Genomic DNA, 20,101 nt, shown 5'->3' with positions numbered 1-20,101 from the left:
AATTATTCTTCTGTCAGGAATATCGAGTGGCACAGATATGTCATATTTGAGTTAGAGCAGAAAAATGAAATGGTGGTGTGTTTTTTTCCTTTTTTCAGGAAGAAATTAGGTGGGTGACTCTGGGAAATGAGCAGCGGGGTGTTTGGAGTTCACCCCAGGTCAGGGGTGTTGTTTGTCTTCGGCTGGTGGCTTTGTGAGGGCCCTGCGGGTGTCAACCTTGAAAGGAGAGAGGGTTGGACTGCAGTGATAGTCTTTGTCCCTTTCTGAAGATGCTGCATCAGAAGTCACAGGCTTGGGGTGATTTTTAGGGCTGGGAAAGCTATGAGCTCTGAATAGCTAGAGTTACCAGGGACTTCCGAGAATTTGTTGGTGTCGTTTTGTCCATTTGCAGATTTCGTGACTTAAAGATGCACAACAGAGTTGCACCGTGGCCGCTCAAAGCCTGACCAGCCTCCCCTCTCCGTCCCATCCCACCGGCCCAAGAGACCCTTAGGCACATCCCCTTCTGTGCCTGCTGAGAAATCTGTGCCCTCCATCGCTCTTCACCCAGGCGACACTTGGGACCCCCAAAATCAAGTCTAGAGCCCCTTTCTCACCATTGGAGCCCCAGTTCGTGGCATCATCATTGCTCAAGTAGCTGGAGCCAGTGTTTAGGCAAAATTGGCTTATCTAAAAGGTGTGACCCAGAGAATGGAGAGAGGGATGCATGTTCTAACTGAGAGCGGACCTGGGGCTCAAGCGCTAGTTCTGTCTCTGTCACCCAGTGACTGAGTAACCTCAGCCGCGTGGCTTCCTGCTCTGAGCTCAGTTGGGGCCCCAGTATATGGTGTGTGTTGTCCATAGAGGTTTATGTGCTGTGTGAAGCATAGCAAATACACACATCTTAGACTTCCTGCAGGTCAGGTCTTTATCATCTAGATCTAGAACAGTCCAAGTTGCCTAAAGTGTTAGCTTTGCAAAAAGCTGTCAAGACCCTCATGTAATAGCTGGGGGAATTTTCAAACAATCAGAAAAATGAGAAGGGAACGGAAAGACTGCACGCAGGTTCCCGGAGCCCCAGCTCTTCTGTGTTGAGGTAACGGAGAATCCTGGCAGGGCAGGCCTGAGGGTGGGCTCGTAGCTCCAAGGTCCCCTGCTTGTCTGCGCGGCCAAATCTGTTCTGCTTGTAATTAATACAGAGGGTGCCACAAAAAGGTATACACATTTTAAGAAAGGAAAACTGTATTAAAATTGTAATACTCACTATATACCGATAACAAAAGATGAATACAAGTCACGTTTGACTTCTGCAGTTACAAGAGGTGCTCAAAGTGGTTCCCATCAGTGTCCACACACTTCTGGTGATGGCGAACTACTGTTTGAACCATGCTGACCAAAGTGTCCACTTATATACATTTTGTTGGCATCCCCGGTATAAACCTATTTTACCTGTGTGTGTGTCAAAACAGATGTATCTAGTATATACGTATGCACTAATGAACACAGGCTGGAAACACACTGACATAGTTATTAAGAGCGGTTGTCCCCATGTAACAGACTTAGGGTAATTTATTTTTTTGACCACTTTCTTTATTTTCTAACCTCTCTATAGTGAATTCTGTTAGAACCAGACAAGGATGGTCATATGCCACACAATGATGTTTCGATCGCCCGTGGACCACATGCACGATGGTTCTCTGGAGCTGAAACATCCCTATTGCTTAATGACATCGTAGATGTCATGAAGTTCTCGTGTAACGCATGCTCATGTGTCTGTGGTGACGCTCGTGTAAACAAACCCACTGCACCGCCCGTCGTATGAAAGTGTAACACGTACACTTATGTGCAGTACCTAATACTTGATAACAAACGACTGTGCGACTGGTTTATGTATTTACTATACTATGCTGTTTATCATTATTTTAGCGTGCGCTCTTTCTACTTATCAAAAAAAGCTTGCTGTAAAACAGTATGCTGCCTTACGCTGGCAGCAGCCTCATACATCTCATGTTTACTGCGTCTCTTGATTGCACCATTTTCTCCTGTGCTTGATTTACTCTCTTGTTTTAGACAGTGACGTGCTGCACAGGTTTGTACCTAGGAGCGGTAGGCTAGACCACGGAGGTTTGTGTAAGTGCCCTCTGTGATGTTTGCCAGTGAGGAAATCGCCTAATGACGCATTTCTCAGAACATACCGTGTTTCCCCAAAAATAACACCGGGTCGTATATTAATTTTTGCTCCAAAAGACGCATTAGGGCTTCTGTTCAGGGAATGTCCTCCTGAAAAATCATGCTAGGGCTTCTTTTCCAGTTAGGTCTTATTTTCGGGGAAACACAGTATCGCCGTCATTAAGTGGTGTATGACTGGAATGGTATTTAAAAGAAAAACAAAAGGTCACATGGTGTCATGAGTTTCTGAGGCCCGTTGGAACAAAGTACCACAAACTGGGTGTCTTGGAAAAACAGACTTTTATTGTCTCACCATCCTGAAGGCCAGATGTCTAAAATCAAACTGTCGGCAGAGCCGTGCTCCTGTGAAGGTGCTAGAGAAGGAACTGCTCCATGTAGTTCTCCCAGCTTCTGCTGCTCTTCTGGCAATCTTCGCTATTTCTTGGATTAGTCCAAAGGAAAGTAGATGCACCACTCCAAACCCCCGTCTATCCACGGTGCTTTCCCTGTGTATCTTCATGTCATCTTTCCTCTTTTTGTCTGTTTCCACATTTCCCTCTTCTGGTAAGGACACCAGGCATATTGGATTAGGACCCACCCTAAAGACTTCATTTAACGTAATCACATCTATAAAGACCCTATCTCAACATACAGTTACATTCTGAGGGACTGGGAATTAGGATTTCAACATACCTTTTATGTGTGTGTGGGGGGGGGAGCAGGGGGAGACACAATCCAATCCATATGTTTATATGTTCCTAGAAATGGGAAGACGTTCAGGGTGGCTACAGGGATTTTCTTTGAGGGTAAGGGAGTCTGTTGAGACGGGTCTCTACATAGAGAAGTTTCAGTGTTACGGTGGTAGCCCGTGTCCCGATGGTTCTCAGTGATTCCGCCACTGTCATTCACACCCCTGTGTAGCCTCTGCCCATCTTGTATCAGAGTTAGTCTGTGTCACCAATAGATGATGACACATGTCTTCTGAGGCTGGGTGGTAAAAGGCATTGGGCGTTTGCCTTGCTCTCTTTTGGATCTCTTGTTCTGGGGAAGCCAGCCACCATGTCATGAAGACACTCAAGCAACTCAGTGAGAACCCTCATAGCATGAACGGAGACCTCCAGCCAACAGCCGTGTCAGTGGGCCTTCTCTGAAGGGATGCTTCCGTCTTAGTCAAGCTTTCAGACAACCAAAGCCCTGGCCGACATCTTGACTGTAATATCACAAGAGCCTATGTGTAGTGTCCTATTGCGGCTGCAGCAAACTACCACAAGCATAGTAGCTTAAAGCAACACAATGTATTCTCTTACAGTCTGGGAGGTCAGAAGTCCAAAATGAGTCTTAAGGGGTTAAAACCAAGGTGCAAGCAGGGCTGGTTCCTGCTAGAGGCCCCAGGGGACAATCCAATCCTTGGCTCTTCCAGCGTGTAGAGGCAACCAGCGTTTCCTGGCTCCTGGCTGCGTCACTCCGATCTGTGACACCATCACCCGTTGCTGCTGTGGCCCCTCTCACCTCCCTCTTACAAGGACCCTTGGGATTACATTTAGGGCCCACCCAGGGAATCCAAGATCATCTTCCCATCTCAAGATCTTTGATTTAATCACAATTGCAAAATCCCCGTTGCCATCTAAGTTAAGAGTCACGTGTTTGGGATTAGGATGCAGACATCTTTGGTGGCTGTTATTATACAGCAGACCCCGCGCTGGAACCACCCAGATAAACCACTCCCAAATTCCTGACCCGCAGAAAACCATGAGGTGCTCAATTCTGTTTGCTATTTCAGGACACTAGGTGTTGAGGCAATTTGTCGCATAGTAGTAAATCACTAATATAGACTAAGGGTTTGCCGTCCAGCATTGGATTCTATAATACTTGAAAATTACAGTTCTGGATTTCTTAAAACATTTTCCTTGAGCTATACCTACAGGAGAGTGTGCAAATCTTGTAAGTGTACCGTTCGATGAATTTTTACAAACTGAAAACACACTGTCTGTCTCTAATAATGAAGACTGGCTGAGCCCAGATGCTCTTGTGCTGTCTGCCAGTCCTTCTCCTGTTTTGCTGTCAGATCCTTTCCTGCCCGTTCTCTGCTCGACTCAGAACTGCGGGGAACTACGATTCCCAGCTCCCATCTGGTAGGTTCAGCCAATGAAAGGCAGTGATGGACGATTGACAGACAGGAGGAGGGAAGATACCAGGGTGTTTCTCCCTTCCTTGCATTGCCTTGAGCAGCTGAGCCTCTGTAATTCCGGGTCCCATCAGAGACTCCCCTCCTCCATGAAGCCAGCTTCTCTCAAGCATCCCTGTTGAGGTTTTACCTCCCATTGGATGGCCAACTTCTTGGCTTTTCCTGCCAGCCCTAGGTTGATAGTACCTTCCTGCTTTGCTATCATCTCTCCTGCCTTCTCAGCTTTTCCATCACCTGGGAATAGCCGATTCCCTGTATTAAATTCCTTTGGTTGAATAATCTAGAGTGATTTCTATTTTCTTGATGGATACAGGCTCCTCCGACGCATTGTATTAAATCGTTTTGGCTTCAACAAAAACGCATCAGGTTCCCAGGCTTCATTTTCTGAACAATGAGGCTGTCTTCACTGTATAATATCCGCCGGCTTCATATTTTCGGAGTCTTGACTTAGAACGCAGAAAATGGGACCATTTGTTATTTATCACGTACGTGCCCCTGTGTTAGGTATACCAGATGTCTGCAGTTTTACGTTATTTCATTTGTTCCTTGCAATAACCTTCTGTCAGAGAATAATGCTATCGTTTCATCAGATAAGGAACTGGAAGTAAGAAAGGATTAGTGGTGCTTCAGAATTCACACAGGGGCTTCAGGGTTCATCTTGTTCTGTAGTCAGTGCTTCTCCAGGTGCTTCCGTATTGTTAATAGTTTGTATCTCCCTGTCCCCACCCACCAGGATCTTTCCCTAAGTGTGGTGGGCTGCCGCTTCCCGTAATTCCATAGAGCACTCACCAATTTTCAAGGAGAAATTCCCTTCCCCCCCGTTTCTCCCCCAAAACAAATAAATGAACTAATATGTGTCTTCCCTGAGGATTTAGGAGGCATTCACAGGAGTATTGAGATCATGGAAAGTGTGGCAAAGTTGGGAGTTCCAGGGGATGCTGGTCGATGGAGCACAGGGCAGCACTGGAATGAAGTGCTTAGCTTGCTGGTTCAGAAAGTGGATTCTGGCCCCAGATTGCCTGGGTCTGTGCAGTGATCGATTAGGCATGCCTGCCACTGGTAAAGAAATGGATAGGAGGAGTCAGGGATTTGCTGACACTTTGAAAACAGGCAAGTCTGAGTTTGAATCTGTCACTTTCTAGCTATGTGCCTTTGGGGCCTTTGATGAGTCTCTCTGTGCCTATTACCACATGCTAAAAATAGACTAAAACAATTAACTTGCAGGATGATTATGAAGAAAAAAGAAACGACCTTGGGTAGCAATGACCACCTTTCACCCATTTCCACTTCTTGCTGGAGGCTGGGCTCTTTTTCAGTCTTAAATAAGAGAATCTGATGCATACTTTTAGGTTTTCTAATGGGTACCACCACTCTTTCCATTCCCAAAATGAGGCTGAACGTTCCCTGCTAATGCCTCCCTCATTGCTGATATGTCCTTGGAGCTGTAACCAGGACACAATTCACAGGGCTTCTATTTTCCCCCACAGCCTCATTTCTCCCAGACAAATGACCCTTGGACAATTTGAATGAAACAATGGCAGTTCCTCATGATCTTTCTTAATGGGAAGACCCCCTCCCACCCTCCACCCCCCCACACACACCTCTGGAGACTCAGGCATCCTTGGACGATGCAGGAACAATTAGAGGCAAAGGGAGAAAGAGCTGTAGGCTGGAGTCCGGAGACCTGGGTCCAACTCTAGATCATCGTGTCTTTGTTGCATGTCCCTGGGCAGGTACTTAACCCCTCTGAGACAGCCTGCTCACCTGTGAAATGGGGACTGTGAGGCTGGAGAGACTGCCTAGAGAGGCACTGAGCAAGTGGACCAGGGCACTGTTCCTTGTAGCATCAGAGAGAAGTCATTTTTTAGCTTTCGGATAATAAAAGTAATTCATAGTCCTTGCAGAATGTCTGAAGAAGTATAAAAAGGAAAATAAAAATCGCCTGATAGCTTACCACACAGAGATAATAACTCCGCTATTACTTTGTTGTAATATTGTCAAGTTACCTTTTATGTGTTTATCTAGTACTTGACTCTCTGGCTTCTTATAAAGATTGCATGAGATAAGGTATTTTGACCATTTAGCAGAGTGCCTGCATATGTAAGAAATATAAATATATTCATTAATTAATTCAAGATATTTATTAAGTCTGTGTCAGACTAGGAATATTTGCATCTCTCTATATACATAGGTGCATACACATTTTATTTATTTATCTATTTATTTATTAAGAATAGCATACGTATATGTGTAATTTTTTTTTTTTTGGGTGGGGGTTAAGAACCAGGCTCTGTAACATGATGTTTCTGTTTGTCGTTACTGCACCAAAAGAAAATAACATTATGAATTTTCATCACATTTTGGGATGTTTGGAGGTCATTTCATTTATAATATAAGCTTGTGAAATTAACTTTAGGAGGTGTTGGTGGGCGGGGCAGGGTGCGTGGAAAGGTTAGAGAGGCATGGAAACTGACATATGAGAGTCCTGTGCATTTGCAGATAGCAGAGGGTCCTGTGAAGGCTGAGCAGCCCTGGGCAGAGAAAACAAACAACAGTTTTAAATAGTAGCCTCTAATTGAACATCACAAGACGAGATGATTTTAATTGCAGCCACAATTATTGTACGAACGGCTCTCTCCATGGGCAACTCTGTGTGGCACGCTCCAGGGGGCATAGCTTGGGAATTCAACATGGTTAATGATTCTCTTAAGCGGTGCTGGGAGGCCCGCAAGTACACGTGCTCCATATTATTGTATTTATCTCTGCATGCACGGTGTATGCACTGTGTGTGCATTAGTGTATGTAATTCCCTTGCCCCTCCCTCCCTCACCATTGACAATCATGCAGTGACATCATTCATTCAATCCCCAAACATATATTGAGTGCCTGCTGTGTTCTAGACACCAGTGACACTGATAGATTAGGTCCCTGCAAGAATATAAGCTCCATGGAAGTTAGGATTTTGTCTGTCTGTATCACCTCAGCCTAGATCAGTGTTGGCACATAGTAGGTGCTCAATAAATATTTATTGAATGAATGAGTAAACGAATAGTAGAGATAGGCCCTGACTTCCGGTGATGGTGGCGTGAAAGTGATATACATTCAATAGAAACTGTATTTTTCGAATTTTGATATTTTTCTAGACCAGCAATATGTAACATGCACGATGCTACTCTCTCGTGATGCTGGGCAGCGGCAGTGAGCCACAGCTCCCAGGCAGCCAGGCGATCACGAGGGGAATGAACCGATACCCAACAATGTATGTTTTGCCAGTGTTTTTTGGATGCTGTGTTTTGTGTTTTTGCATCCTGTCATGTCTACAAAATGCCCATCCATGTCTCCTGCTTCTGGTGAGAAGAATAAGAGTAAGGCAATTACAGATGCTCCTCAATTTGCGGTGGGGTTACTGGTAACATAAGTATTCTGAGCACATTTTTTTTTAATTAAATTTATTGGGGTGACAATTGTTAGTAAAATTACGTAGATTTCAGGTGTACAATTCTGTATTACATCATCTATAAATCCCATTGTGTGTTCATCACCCAGAGTCAGTTCTCCTTCCATCACCATAAACAACCAAAATGTCCTTCGATAGATGAATGGATAAAGAAGTACTCCCTTTGGGGAGCTGTGCACCGACACCAGAGACTAGTCAACCCTTCAAAGCAATTTTGGAACTCTTTTTCTGGAATGGCCATCAGAGCTGTCATCACATTACCCTTGATGTCCTGAATGTCATCAAAATGTCTTCCTTTCATTATTTCCTTTATGTTTGGGTAAAGAAAGAGGCCATTGGGGGCCAGATCAGGTGAGGAGGGAGGGTGTTCCAATACAGTTATTTGTTTACTGGCTAAAAACTCCCTCACAGACAGTGCCGTGTGAGCTGGTACATTGTCGTGATGCAAGAGCCATGAATTGTTGGTGAAAAGTTCAGGTCGTGTAACTTTTTCATGCAGCCTTTTCAGCACTTTGAAATAGTAAACTTGGTGAACTGTTTGTCCAGTTGGTACAAATTCGTGATGAATAATCCCTCTGATATCAAAGAAGGTTAGCAACAGCGTTGCAACAAGTTCATGAACTTAATTGTCAGACCTCATGTGTGTGTGTGTGTGTGTGTGTGTGTGTGTGTGTGTGTAATGACTATGTAACATACAATATTAGTATGTTGTTTGTCGATTACAGTGTAAATGCCACTATATTGTAGCTATAGATTAATATGGGTATATGGTATATTTATTAGTAGGTTTCTGCTGTATACATCTTACTATCTAAATAGTCATATCCTAATCCCTCCCCCCCCCAATTTCTCTGTGCTACACATCTCCAAGGAGAGATAATGACACAAGCTCACACCTGGCTTTAAAGCACACCCTCGTTTGCGTGTGGCAGTCCTGAGCCACCCCGAGCGGTGTTAATCAGATGTCATGTTGGGAAGAAAAGGCCAGACTCCCAGGCCTGACGGGTGGTTGTCCCTTCTCCTGTGCGGCTCCCCCATGTCTCTTGAGTGGTCTCTGGATGGGGCCTTGTTTTGTCTGTGCTAGGAAACTGGGGCACCACATCCATTTCGCCTAATGACTTGGTCTCTGTAATCAGCAGACTCTATTTGGTTTCCAAGTTAAAGCAGGAAAGGTTTGCTGATTGCTGATTGCACTGACGGTAAATTTCCCTCGGGGTGTTCCCGCAGAGCCTGATGACAGTCCCCTGGCAGACAGAGGATGGCATGCAGTGGGCCAGGGGATGCAGTGGAGGATGGCAGGTAGCACAGATCCCCTGAACCCTGTCCTTGGTCCCTGGACCCTCATCTGTGGATGGTTTCCTTGCTCTCAATGCTCCTCTCTGTCTAACTAACTCATCTGCTACGCGGCCCTTGCTGTCCACCCACCTGTCTTCCCTCCCCAGGAGACTGAAAAAGCTTTGGAGCCACAGTCTTACATTCCAGCCTTCTTGTATGCTGAGTGACCTTGGCAAACCCCCTCTGTGATGTGGGGACACCCACCCCGTTGCTCTGCATCCTTTTCTGAGAATTATGAAATGATAGCAATGTCACTGTTGGTAACTCTTTCTTCTCCACCAGGAGTCCAGGGGCCTGCTACTGCCCCTTTAAACCATAGGGACCAGGGAGGTCGCTGAAGGTCACATAGCCACTGAGAGCTAGAGCAGGGATTTGAACCCAGGCATCCTGGCTCCAGAGACTACTCTTCACTTCCTTGATATTAGGGATTTGACCATCTCAGATCCCCTTTCCTCTGTCCACCTGTGTCGTCCCAGCCCAGGTCCCCTTTCCTCTGTCCACCTGTGTCGTCCCAGCCCAGGACCACCCATCCCCAAGACAACACCTTGCTGTGCCTGTGCTCAGCCGCCAGGAAGCTCCCTGCGGTTGAGACTTGAGGTCCTTGCTGCTCCCTCTGCGTGACAGTGACCTAGGCAGTGTTCGCCCAGGCACACTGGGAGGAGACATCTGTGCTCTTTTCTCATCTCAGCACACGTGGCCTAAAGAATTCTCACCTGAGAACCCAAGACTTCGATGCCCATCTCAGCTTTGTGGTCTCCTGGCTGCGCGACCTCAGACAGGTCCTTTTGGTGCACTGGCCCTCAGTGTCCTCCTCTCTAAAAGGAACATTCACCACGCATCTGAAATGGCCCTGACGTGGACTTAGGAGAGCATCTTACCGAGACACAGTGCTTCGTCTCCTGGGAGAAGGGGGCTGATTCCTAGGGATGTCGTGGTCCTGGCCCACTAGGAAGAAGTGGAGCTTGCGCAGATGCTGCTTCTGCAGGCCGCTGGGGTTTTGCACCTAGCCACTTTCCCAGGTGTCTTTGTGAGCCGACATACTGGCCTCCTGGGGCAGGCACCCGTGGCCATCCTGCAGTGTGTGTTATTTCCTCTGGCAGCCCACTGGCCTCCTGCCTCAGGGCCCCTGCCTCAATTGTCTCTCACTGTGTCAGCACCAAGATGGGGATTTGATCGCTGGCAGCTTCAGTCAACTACTATGCACTGCCACCCCCTCTCACACTACCGCTACCTCTCCACGCCACCCCTCCTTCTCTCATCAGTTCAGCTTGGCCCTTGGGCTTTCTCAGACCTCTCTCTCTCTCTCTATCTCAAATCAGAAAAGACTCAAAATCAATGGAAAGGCACACAGACTTACAATACGATGGAACAGAAACACCGATCTCCGAGGAGAGCTGAGCATCTCGCTATCATGGGGAGCCGCCCTGGTCCTCGCTGACTTTCCCTGGGGTGTGCACATGAACCCCCAGAAAGATCACTGGCCTGGGAACAGGCCGACGAGGGTTCACATCAGGGCTGTGCTCCTAACTGCCCTGAGTGACTTTGCTGGCCTCAGTTTTCTTATCTACAAGTAAAGAAAAACGATCTGAGGCTCAGAGAGGGGCTGTGAGCTGTTCAAGGACACACAGCTAGTGCGTTCAATGGGGAGCTGAGAATTACACTTAGATCTGACCCTAAATCCCTATTTCATCACCCCTCCGCACACACTCTCATCAGTTGACACATGTTCCTTAAGACAGTCAAAAAATAAACTTAACATACGAGAACTGCTTAAAAGAAAAATTCTATCCACAACCCCCCTTCACCTCCATCTATAAATATTCTCAACTCTCCAAGTGTTCTTCCAAGTGTTGTGTGTTATTTGCATAGAGATGGGCATGATAGTTCTCCGTTCTATTCCGTTTGCCTAACATTATTTCACAGAAGTATTCCACGCTGCCACAATTCTTACTTCTAATGCTAGTGTCTGCCTAATGGCATCCGAGTGACATGCTGTGATTTCCCTAACCATTCCCAATTGTTGGCTGATGAGGCAGCTTTCAGCTTCTCTGTGTCATCCAATAGCACCGCTCTGAGGTACAGAGCCTGGCTCTGCCTTTTGGTTTCTTCCCTGCAGGTTCCGGGTTTAACCCAGGGTTTCTCAGACTGGGCACTGGTGATGGGGCCTGGTAATTCTCTGTAGTGGGGGGCTGTCCTGTGCATTGTAGGATGTTGGGCTGCATCCCTGGTCTCTACCCACTAGAGGCCAGTAACTCCCCCCCACAAAGTTGTGACAACCAAAAATATCTATAGACTTTGCCCAATGGCCCCTGAAGGGCAAACTCCCCTTCAGTTGGCAATCATTGTGTTAAAGGGTAGGGGTGTGCAAAATATGTTGCCAATAGAAGTCAAAGATTTTGCAGAATCTGAACAAAATCTGATTAGGGTGTTGTCAGAGAGTGAAGGGACGAGGAGTGAGAAGAGAGTCAGATGCACCAACCTCAGTTCCGGCACTGCCATTAAGCTTTCTCTACTCTAGGGCTCAGTTTCTCATCTGTGAAATGGGAGCAGCTGCCAGGCTTGTGAGGAGTGAGTAAGGTCAGGAGCCCCAAACACTGAACACAATGCAGGACACAGAAAGCTCTCAGGAAATGGCAGTGATGTTGGCCTGCTCCAGGGTACGGGAGCCCCAGTGAGTGTGCCATCTTTGCCTTTGCTGCCTTTGAGGGTGGACAGTTGGAGTTGTCGAGGTGACAGAGTTGAAAGGGAACCATTCTTGTTCTGTCCTCCCCCAACCTTCTGCTCCAGATGCTCCCCTGGTGCAGAGACTCATGTCCCAGAACCAGCCCCTGTGACGGTTCTGGGAAACATTAATTGGGTCATACATATACTCATCCATCCAATGTGTACTGAGCGCCCACTTTGCGCCAGGAAACATGGTGGTGGAGGTTCAAAGCACAGTTCTGAGGTCGGACAGACTGGGTTCTGATGCCCAGCACAGGTGAGTGAGCTGTCCGTGGGCCCAGCCCTGGAGGTCCCCAGGCATCTATATCCTGTGTAACATTCAGAGCATCTACCTCAGGGTCCAATAAGCCCATTCATCGAGAGAGGCCGCCGTGGGGTACTCACCATGTAGTAGGTGCTTAGTGAACACTGGGCTCAGCCCAGGGTCTCTCTGCTGCCCAGAGCCCTCGCAGGTGCCTGGGGTTCTCATCCAAGGCCAACATATGCTGTGGTCTCTGTCTCCAGGAGAAGTACGTGGAGGAGCTCGCAGCAGTGAGACAGACCCTCCAGACAGACCTGGAGATATCCATCCGGAGGATTGCCGACCTGCAGGCAGCCTTGGAAGAGGTGGCGTCCAGCGACAGTGACACAGAGAGGTAACCTACAGGGGTCCAGGTGGGGCTGGGTGCCTTAACCTAAGCTGCAGCTGTGATCCCCACCCAACGCCTGTTGCACCCTGGGGAGCACCGCCGTCTTCAGTGGCCAGAGCTCCCACTCTGGGGTCTGGGGGACACATCTGCTGGGAGACCCAGATGTGTTTGGGGGTGGGAGGGATAACTGGCTGCTCCAGTGAGAGCACACAGGATGCCAGCTAGCCCAGCTTGCCGAGCATTTGGGAGGAAATCTGGGTGAGTGGCTGCAAACAGACTCCAGTGTGTGATCTTGGACAAGTTGCATGTCTAATCTGGGCCTAATTCCCTTGTCTCTAAAGTGGACGTAGTACTTTTGGACAGAGCACATCAAATTGCCAAGACTCGACCACTTTTGACCTCTAGACTGGACGTTTCATATATTCAACCCACTACCTACCTCATAGGCTTGTTAGTGAGAGGTAAATGAGTGAGTATATGACCATCACCTAGGACAGCGCCTGGGGCATGTGAGTGTTACAAGAGTGTAAGCTGTGTTTGTGCAAAATAACAAGAAGTTTTACAAAGGCAACAACTAATTCAAGGATGCAAGATTAGATGGCTGGTGACTAGCGAGACCATTCAAATTCAATGTCAGAGCTTCTCTTCTTCCCCAGAAGACAGGCTGTTTCCCACCATCTCCACTCAAGACTCAAGCTGCCACTGGCCCTGGGTGGGCTGCTCATCTGGAAGGAGTTTGAGGTGTCCTGGCTGGGCACACAGCCCCTGCAGGTGGCCCAAAGCAGCCCCTTCCCCAGAAATGCCTTCGTAGCCTTGGCATATGATTTCTCTGGAAATCACAGCTGCCCGTCTGGCTGCAGCACCTCTGCCCCCAATCCGGCCTCCGCAGTAAAACCCAGGCAGCAGAGAGAAACATTTTCTTTGCCTTGCTTTGGCAAGGAACAGGGTACCTGCTCACCTCCAGATGTGGTCCCACCCAACGCCACTCCTGCACACACCTTTGTGGGCTGCACTGGTTTTCACCTTGGTTTTCATCTCTGTGGGGGATCATTTGTGCTGCAGCCAGCGCCATCAAGTATCAGACCACAGACTGCAGTCTTCTCCATTCCCACGTGAGGGTCCGGACCTCAGAGAAGTCCGAGGTCACACAGGACATTAGCAACGTACATCAAGTTAGAACCCAGGCTGCTCAGTTTCCTATGCAGACCTTTGCCAGTCACACCCCTCTTCATTGGGTGAAGGCAGGGGGCCCAACTTCTGCCTCACAGGACGTGTAGACATGAGACCCGCAGCAGAAGTAGAGAGAGTTGCAAATGGGCTGTGGTGTAGCCATGGGGAAGAATGGGGCATCCGTATTAGAGCTGGCCATAGCAAGTCAAGAAAAAAGACTGGAAAGAAACACGCCAATATTCTGATACCGAGAGGGAAGGCATTCCTGGTGAGGCCTAAATTTTTGTTTTCTTCGAGTTTATTTATATTTTCTAAAATATCTGCAATGAACAGGTACACACCCCACTGGCTATAGAGGGCCCTCTTTAGATGTTGCTCACATAAATGATGTATGTTATACAGCTGACGTTAGCACGTGACCACGTTCATCCCTTGGTGAAAGCCTGGGCAGCTCATAAGCTGATGCCTGAGGGACATAACCTGAGATTTCCCCACAAAGGTCAGCGTTCTCGTAAACAGACACCCCGCAGCTCGAAAACCTCATGTTCTTGTCTCTACACCTCCAGTTTATCTCAGAAACCTTCCGTTTCTGCCAAAATGGCTTCCATGCAGATTCTGGGTGTTTTCACCACTCCCTGCTAATTTGTACAGCTGCCAAATTGCTGGGGAAATGGAAAATACCGATGTTGCAGCTGCTCCCCACTCGTGATTACATGTAGGGGTCTCCCGTCTGCCATGCCCTCCTCTAGTTTCATTAGTGTCCTGACGGAACGAACACTGGTAATTACAAACCCCCACTGCAGATATTACCCACTTGATGCGTGGGTTCGCTTTTCTATTAATAGAAATGCTAGAGCTTTTGCATCGACTATAAAGAGAATGAATGAGTATACGTACTAGTATTTTGGGTTTTTGCCAATGAGCGAAACTTTTCAACCATTTTCCCTTGCATAGCTGGAGATTGCTTTTTGAATAAACAACAAAAGTTGTAAAAAAAAAAAATGAAATCGGAAAAGGGAAACGAGGGGCTATTGCTTGGAGATGTGGGGACAGGCTGGGCAGTAGGTGTGACAAAAAGCAAGGAGCAGATTGTCACCTGCGAAGTGAGATCCTGGTGGGAGGTCACAGAGAAACACAGACATCACCCTCGTCTCTGTTTATAGGGAATCCGCTCGGGCCTGAAAGGTACCCTGCCGTCACCCTCACCCTCACGGCAGACACTGGGATCTATGTCTGCGCCAGGTGACAAGCCTCAGGCTCACCCTCTGTTCTGATCCAGCTTTTCTGAGCTCCAGGCCCTCGCTCCCGGGAATCTAATCTGAACCCTCGCTTTCTGTCTGCGTTGTCATGATCTTTTGTCTCGGCGGCCTTAAATCCTCCTCCCTACTGGACTTCCGATGCCTTTTCCTCATTTGGATCCCTAGTTGCCACACAGCACCGGACTTCTATTTTCTAAGTTGGAAGGGACCTCGCCGGTGTTTCAGGGTTGTGTGAGATGTGAAATGATTATAGAACACCAGGTGTAAAGAAATGCATCTTGTGCCTGGACAAGCCCTGTGCAGTGTGTAGGATTATTGCAGCTGGAAACGGGGGAGGCTGTGGGGAGGGGAGGGAAGAGGCTCTGCATATCTACAAACCTGATTTCCAATCAGGTGTCCAATAATCTGCTTCCGCATGACCTTGAGCAAGTTATTCAACCTCTCTGGGCCTCAGTCTCTTCATCTGTAAGATGGGTTAATCATAAGAAGTGAAAAAATACAACTGCTTAGCACAGTACTTTGTGTTGAGCAGGGGCTCAGCAATCATCAGTTTCACTCATTCATTTGATCAGTTCTTACTGAGCTCCTGTTCCACACCAGACGTTGTGGGAGATGTTTGTGTTGCTCCACTTGCTTCTTGCTATCATTATTCTCCATCTTAGAGGATGAAGAGAGATTGAATAACTTGCCCAAGGTCAGGCAGAAGTTAACGTTCTGGTGAATGACTGAGGAATGGAGAGGGAGAAGAGCAGAGATAGGGTCCCTGCCTTCATGGAACCTACAGTCTGATGGGGAGTGGGGTTGGGGGGGGGAGAGAGAGAGAGAGAGAGAGAGAGAGAGAGAGAGAGAGAGAGAGAGAGAGAGATCCGGGGATAAAATGAAAAATGAACAGACTGATAAGTAAAACACTAGAACATAACAGGAGTTACAAAGGCAGAGAACACGGGGCTATGATGAAAAGCAGGGTAGGTAGACGTGGCTTCTTTGAGAAGGAAGTCATTTGAATTGAGACCTGAAGGCACTTGAGTTAAGCCAGCCATAGGAAGATCTGGAGCAAAGGGGGTCGTAAGGGCAGAATGAAGCAAGTTCTTGCAAGTGAAAGAGACCAGTGTGCCCCAGGAAGGTAAATGAGAGAGAAGCGTCTCTCCTCTGCTTTCCTCCTTCTCCACCCCACCTTCCTCCACTTTCTCCTTTTGTCTCTCCACCTCTCCACCTCTCTTGAAATGGCCCACAGGAGCCCACTGAGTCTCCCAGTTCCGTGGCGTGCCCCAGACCCAGGCAGGATCAACTACGTAATTAGTGGGTCCACTGTGACATACAAATATGGGTCTTCTTGCTCAAAACTTACTCAGACTTTCAAGACAATGACAGCTGAGCGTTATACCAAGCACAGGCCCTCTGGGCATGGGTGGAAGCCTATGACGCCAGCCCTGACCCCACGTCGTCTTTAGGAAGCATTTCTTAATTCTCAGCAGGCCTTGGTCCGAACTCACCGCCCTGCAACTTGGATTTAAAATTTTCAAGGAACATCGATTTCAATAATAGCATAGGAATGGGAGAGGACTGGGGCGGGGGTGGGGGGAATTGCTCACGGAAACATCTGAACACATTTCAGAGAATTAATATTGTACAAACCATGTTCTCTGGTCACAGTGCAATTAAAATGGTTATCACAATAAAAAAGAAATATATGCATTGGTAGGTTGTAGAGCCACCATCGGGGCAGAGTTCCCAGCTCCTGCCCCACTGCCAGCCTGTACTCGTCCCCATCCTGGCAGCTCCACAAGGCACTCCCCTCCTAATTGTCTCGTCACCTGGGGTAAGTGATTTGGATTGGAGCCTGAGGGATTGATAGGAGGTGCTTCTCCAGACTGAGCTCTCAATTAGGATTCAAACCCACCCTGGGAGAGAGAGAGGGAGGGAGAGAGAGTGGTGCTTCAGCTGGAGGTGAGGTTCTTTAAGAGACTTGTTCAAATTATGAAAAGTCACGTTTCTCCATGTTGGGAATTAGATCCAAGTGTAACAGGCCTTCCAGGCTGGAAACATGGCTACGTGCTCAGAAAGCCAGGTGGCCTGCGTGGCAGATTTAAACGTGTGCTATCCTGCACTAGGGCCCCGCATGGTAACTTAGACTGTAGCATCAGCCTTCTTAGATTAATGGAGAAATGCTTTAAGCTGTTCCCCCAGGCCTGGGGCATGCTCATTGGTCATGGGGGGAGGGATGAGTCAGCTGACAGCCAGCCCCATCTATTCCTGGCTCAGGGTCTGCGGCTGCTCTGTCTGTCTCTTTGGCTGATGGTTTGGGGTGGGGTCGGGGGGAGCGTGGAAAGGTCAAGGGATGACCTCTGATTCCTGGGTCAGCTGAGAGTGTATCCATTCCAGCTGGCCCAATCTGAGATGAATGCTCCAGAAAGGAGTTCTTTATTGCCATGCTGAGTTCCGTTGTACATTTTCCAACATATACCCTTTTAACTTGGCTCAAATGAGGCTGCAGTGGGACAAGTAGAAATATCTGGGTCTAATTAAAGATTACAGCTGCCATTGAGGGCATAGTTCTGAGTTAGTCTCTTCATTAGTGGGCCTAGGCTCTGGCCAGATTGTAAAGGTTCCTGCTACATAGTAGGACAGGCTTTGCACATAGTAGGACATCGCTTTCCCTACAGTTCTCTTGCCTGCTAATTTGCTCTTCCTTTTTTGAGTAATTAACATGCCCTAGAACTGGGAGAAAGCTTAAAGAATGTCTCCATTATTCTGAAAAGGTTGATGCCACATTCTAAATTACGACACAGGGCCGTAATGTAGGATAGCACATATTTAAATGGTGCCACAGAGGCCACCTGGCTTCTAAGCATCTTCGTAGCTTGGAAGGCATGGGTACCCAGCTGGTGGGGTTCATGGGGTGTGAGGGCTCCAGCGACTTTGTCCACTCTGGCATTACCGGAAATAAGTGATAATTGTGATCACAGGCACTTTTTCCTGAGAACTTTGTTTCAGGCTACACAACCTATGTGTTTTGCATATATTGTTCTCACAACAACTCTCTGAGGTTGGTACCATTATCACCCCAGTTTACAATGATGAAATGGAGCTTAAAGAAGTCAGAAAAGTGGCCCCAGCTCACAGGTAAGTGATGGGGCCGTGATTTGATTTCCAGGCCGACTCCATCACCCACACTTCTAATGATCAAGCTCTACTGTTGTGTCAAACATCCCCCTCTTCCCCTTCTCTTGTCAAGGTCTCTGTTCTCTGCCAAGTTACCTGGCCTGTCATTCTGGTGAACTTGTGTCTGTCGTTGTGATGTGGGGCCAATGCATTCATGTATTATTTCCCAAGCGATGTTTGTATTCAAACTGGAGTCGTCTGGCAAAGACTCACAATAGAAGACAATTAATTACCTTGCTCATCAGCAATCCCCTGCCCACAAATGCCTGGAATGAGTTATTCTTTAAAAGCCACCTGCACCAAGATGAGAGAAAGAACCACGAACCACATATCAGGAGGTGAGGCTTCCAGTCCTGGTGGCACTTCCAAGTAGATCACGATCATGGACAGGTCACATGCTCTTCCTGGGCCTCTGCCTGCCCACTCTGCTGATGAAAATCATCATCACCACCACCATCACCTGATCACCACCACCACCATCACCATCATCATCACCACCACCATCACCATCATCACCACCACCACCATCGCCAAGTGCCTGCTGTGTTAAGACAGGAGATGCAGTAGAGGACAGGCAGACCTGGACTAGCACATGGAACTTGCAGTCCAGAGACTCTTCATATGGTGGAAGGCTATGTGGGTTTGAAACTTCCTCCTTTAAGTAGAACCTCCTTTTTCACACCAACGAAAACTCACATAGAAAATTCTAGCTTAGGATGGAGGGCAGCTCTCCTCTGATTGGAGTGAGAGAGGGAGGGTTGGGGCCCAGCACCCCTCCTAGGTCCCTCTCCCTGACCCCTCGGTAGCCCCTGTGAGGGCTCCCAGAGCTCAAGGGCTCCATGGACCATGATGCACAAGCTCAAGTACCTGCCAGTACCAATAATCCATGACCCATAAAAGATCAACCTGGTCATCATTTCTACTCTCCTGGGTTACTGCGTCTCAGGATCAGACAGAACAAAGCTCCTTATGCTCCTGCCTGGAAGCCTTTCCACACTCCTTCCCTAAACGCCCACTTCAGACCACTGCAGAATGAAGGTGTCAGGTGCTTTCAGCATGCTGTCATGCCATAGTGTATGATGTGGTTTCCAGAAGCCCTTCTTAACCCGGCCTCTTTGTTTGAAACACTCTTTTTTGTTGAGACCTTCCCAAACGGCAGGCACTGTGTGGTCCTGGCTGGATATCACCCTTGGTCTGGATGGTATTTCATCTCGGGTGGGCAACTAGAATGCCTAGCAGGCCTTGACTTCCATTTCAGAGGTTCTGTGCAAATTCAGTGATACAGGTTCACAGGCAGATGCAACCCATGCACAGATATAATACCCTAAAAAGGTACGATTCTTTTCAATAAGCATCCATACCTGTGTCTTTTTATTTCTTCTCATGGCTGGTTCTTTTCCAGAGCCACAGGCTTAGCAGGGGCTAACGGTGATGGCTGATAATCTAATGTTCTTACAAGATTTGCCACCATTTTCTTCCCACATGGTGCTAAAGGGTGTAACCATCATTGATAGAGCGGCGATGGTGTCATGCCTGCTGCCTCCTTGCTTGTCGTGTGAAATATTGGCCTGGAAAACCCAGTTCTTCCTGTTAAGGCAGCAACCAGAATGGAGATTAGCTATTTGTAATAGTCAGAGTCTGGCAGGAACCAGAAGTCCCACCCCAAATAAGGCAGATTCATAAAGGGGCTATTTACAAAGAGCTGGGGCATATGTAGAGAAAGTGGTACCCAAGAAAGAGCATAGCACCCTGGGACTAGCAACTCCTGGGAGCAATAATCTCTGTGGGCCCAAAGGGGTGAGGAGAGAGTGCAATTTCTGGAAGAGAGAAGAGAGAGGGAGGGAGGGAGAGAGAGAGGGCTGCCTGGCAAGAGCAGCTCTGCCTTTGGTTGACGGATGGAGCCAGCACAAGGAGATGCCGTGGGGACAAATCCAAGAGAATAAATCCCCAACCTCCCTCTCTTACTCCTTCCTTCCCACTGTCACCTCAGTTCCCTATTGGCTGAGCCCAAAGGGAAGCCACGGAGCAGGGA

The 20,101-nt window shown here is 47.9% G+C and overlaps 1 protein-coding gene across 2 annotated transcripts in view; it reads left to right on the top strand.

Annotated features, from left to right (window-relative positions):
* The window catches only part of MYO18B (myosin XVIIIB), a 242,799-nt gene that overhangs the window by 193,080 nt on the left and 29,618 nt on the right, over nt 1–20,101 (top strand). For both annotated transcript variants that reach the window (XM_074321365.1, XM_074321364.1), the window contains one exon: nt 12,354–12,484. In XM_074321365.1, the coding sequence (XP_074177466.1) occupies nt 12,354–12,484 (131 nt within the window). The remainder of the gene's footprint in view (nt 1–12,353; nt 12,485–20,101) is intronic.

This window comes from Rhinolophus sinicus, linkage group LG16 (assembly GCF_036562045.2).
Source record: "Rhinolophus sinicus isolate RSC01 linkage group LG16, ASM3656204v1, whole genome shotgun sequence".
In the NCBI taxonomy this organism is placed as follows: Eukaryota; Metazoa; Chordata; class Mammalia; order Chiroptera; family Rhinolophidae; genus Rhinolophus; species Rhinolophus sinicus.
The sequence above is the reverse complement of the archived record's forward strand: the minus strand, read 5'-3'. Positions and strand labels throughout refer to the sequence as shown.